The sequence below is a fragment of the Aristolochia californica genome, unplaced genomic scaffold, assembly GCF_029961685.1.
Source record: "Aristolochia californica isolate CCGP_79_NKW_82.1479 unplaced genomic scaffold, dmAriCali1.0.hap1 SCAF_7, whole genome shotgun sequence".
Taxonomy (NCBI): Eukaryota; Viridiplantae; Streptophyta; class Magnoliopsida; order Piperales; family Aristolochiaceae; genus Aristolochia; species Aristolochia californica.
Window position 1 is genome coordinate 33,389,922 of NW_027182268.1, and position 2,343 is coordinate 33,392,264.

At 36.9% G+C, this 2,343-nt stretch overlaps 1 protein-coding gene across 1 annotated transcript; it reads right to left on the reverse strand.

Moving 5' to 3' along the window:
- Window positions 1-1,005: 1,005 nt before the first annotated feature.
- LOC137937332 (uncharacterized) lies at window positions 1,006-1,549 on the reverse strand. The gene is made up of 2 exons (XM_068782403.1): window positions 1,537-1,549; window positions 1,006-1,436 (listed from the first exon to the last, which is right to left on the reverse strand). The coding sequence occupies exons 1-2, from the start codon at window positions 1,547-1,549 to the stop codon at window positions 1,006-1,008; spliced, it is 444 nt and encodes a 147-aa protein (XP_068638504.1).
- Between the last annotated feature and the right edge of the window lie 794 nt (window positions 1,550-2,343).

The following is a 2,343-nucleotide window of genomic DNA, read 5'->3' on the forward strand; positions in this document are numbered from 1 at the left end:
ACAGTAAACAGTGAATCACAAAAAAATAATACAATAATTAAACAGTAAATCTCAAAATAAATCAATACAGAAATTAAACAGTAAATCACAAAAAAAATAATACAGTAATTAAACAAAGTAATTAGATTCAATTAACAAAAACGCTAAAAAATCACCCTACTAAATCAGTTTCTGAAATTCAAATTTGGCTTTGGAGGGTGAGTAGGGCTTCGATTTTGAGAGAAGGGGCGGCGAGAGAGTGAAATAATAGGGTAATAAGAGAGGGGGCCCTGAGACAAAATTATAAGGTTCGATTTTGAGAAAGGGGCGGAGAGAGGATGAACAGAGGGGAGCAGAGAAGAATAATGAGAGATGAGGCTGAGACGAAGAGAGAGCGGATGATGTGGGGGGGGGGGGGGGGGAGGGGAGGGGGTGTGGGGGGGCTGGAGGCCGAGCGGCAGCAACGGCTAGAGGAGAAAGATCGAGGAAGAGCGATTTTAGAGAAAAAACATACAAGTGAGGGCTTACGTAGCACAATATGACAGGGCAAAATAACGACATGGCAACTTATATGGCAAATGACGTGGTAAACTAATGACATAAGCAGTCAAAGCTTACGCCTGCACACATGTGTAGTGGACAGGTCAAAGTTGGGTATTTGTGAAAATATTTTGATGACATCGTTGTTTTTTAAAATTAGTTATTTTAAATGGTTGTTTTTGTGAAATTCCCTTTGTTTTTTGCCGTACCCTTGTGATTGTTATTGTCATAGTTTTTTTTTAGAAGTGTGAATGTATTACTAAAGAAAAAAAATTACTACCCTAAAAGCTAAAGAGACATTTCCTCCACAACAAGGTGTTGGAGGGAAACACCTTTTTTAGCTTGAGCATCGGCTAAGTGATTAGCTGATCTTGGAACATGTTTCAAGGTACAATCTAAAACATAAATTAACTTACAAATTTCCTCAAATAACTCTCAAAGACGCCAAGGAGGTTTGGATGGCTTTGTGCACCAGTTGATAATGACTTAAGAATCTCCTTCAACTAAGAGAGCACCTTCCTTTTTTTGTTTGAAAAGTTTCAGACCGTTATACAGCCCATGTAATTCCTCGCTAGTAGAGTCAGATAAACCAATTGGACCCACATATGTGAAGATAAGATCGGCTTGTTCATTGTGAATAACTCCGCCAAAACCAGCCGGTCCCGGACATCCAAGAACACTTCCATCAAAATTTAACTTAAAGTGCCCAAGAGGGGGTTTGGACCATTCAACCATTTCAGGGGCTCTTGCCGGATTAGACATACCTACAACATTTCGCCAATTTTCTCGCATGTTTGTCCCTTTCAAGTTGTCGAATTCTCTGCGTTGGAGAACCCAAGAGGTTACTTGACCGATAATTTGATCACAAAGAATTTTCCATGGGAGAGCTTTCTGATTGAATTTTTGATTATTTCTTTCTTTTCATAAATTCCATGCAATGTGTCCAACACAGCATGAGATTAAAATTTTTCCCAATTTTGGTGTTATGTAAATCTTGAGATTGGCAGTATGAAATACCAATTTTATCCATCAATTCGATCCAGATCTTATGAGCATGTGATCTACTGTTTCGGGAGATGAATTACAAAAAGGGCATTCAAGGTTTGGAACATTAGTGCCACGTCTTTGTAAAGCGTTAGCGGTTAAGATTTTCTTGCGGCATATCATCCAGATAAAGAACTTAACTCGAGGAGGAATAGGTAGCGCCCATGCAAAGGCAGCAGGACGTGCCTCTTGGGGAGTTGGATATGCAATCATAGTTAGTAGTTTAATTCTTACTGCTTTCATAGTGTTAAAAAAAAAAAAAATTTTTATGTTTATTTTGTTTATAATCTTAGTTATAGTTTTGATTGCAAAAATATATGTAGTCTGCAATTCTGTATAATATTTTACACATAGATTAGTTTTCTATACCCCAGACAATAGTTTTCTATACCCCATTAGTATACCTAATGCCCCTTTAGACTCTTCAGAATCAGATGAAGACTTAATCTTAGATACAGAAGAAAACCTTGACCTAATGGATACAATTCCCGATTGTACACATACATAGTCTTGGTATACAGGATTAGACAGTAATCCTTGTTTTAAATGTGCCTGATATCCTAGTAAGAAAAAAAGAGCCAAATGTAATCTATGTAATTTATGCTTTTTAGAAGCTTGCATACCTTACCTTAAGCTCTTTGGAATAGAACCAGTAGACAACACTATCCACAACAGATTACATAATACTAAACTAGAAATCATGGCTAGAAAAATTAAAAATTGTGAAGCAGAAAGAAGAACAGTGTTTACTAGATAATTTATGGCTTTCTTACCAAAAAA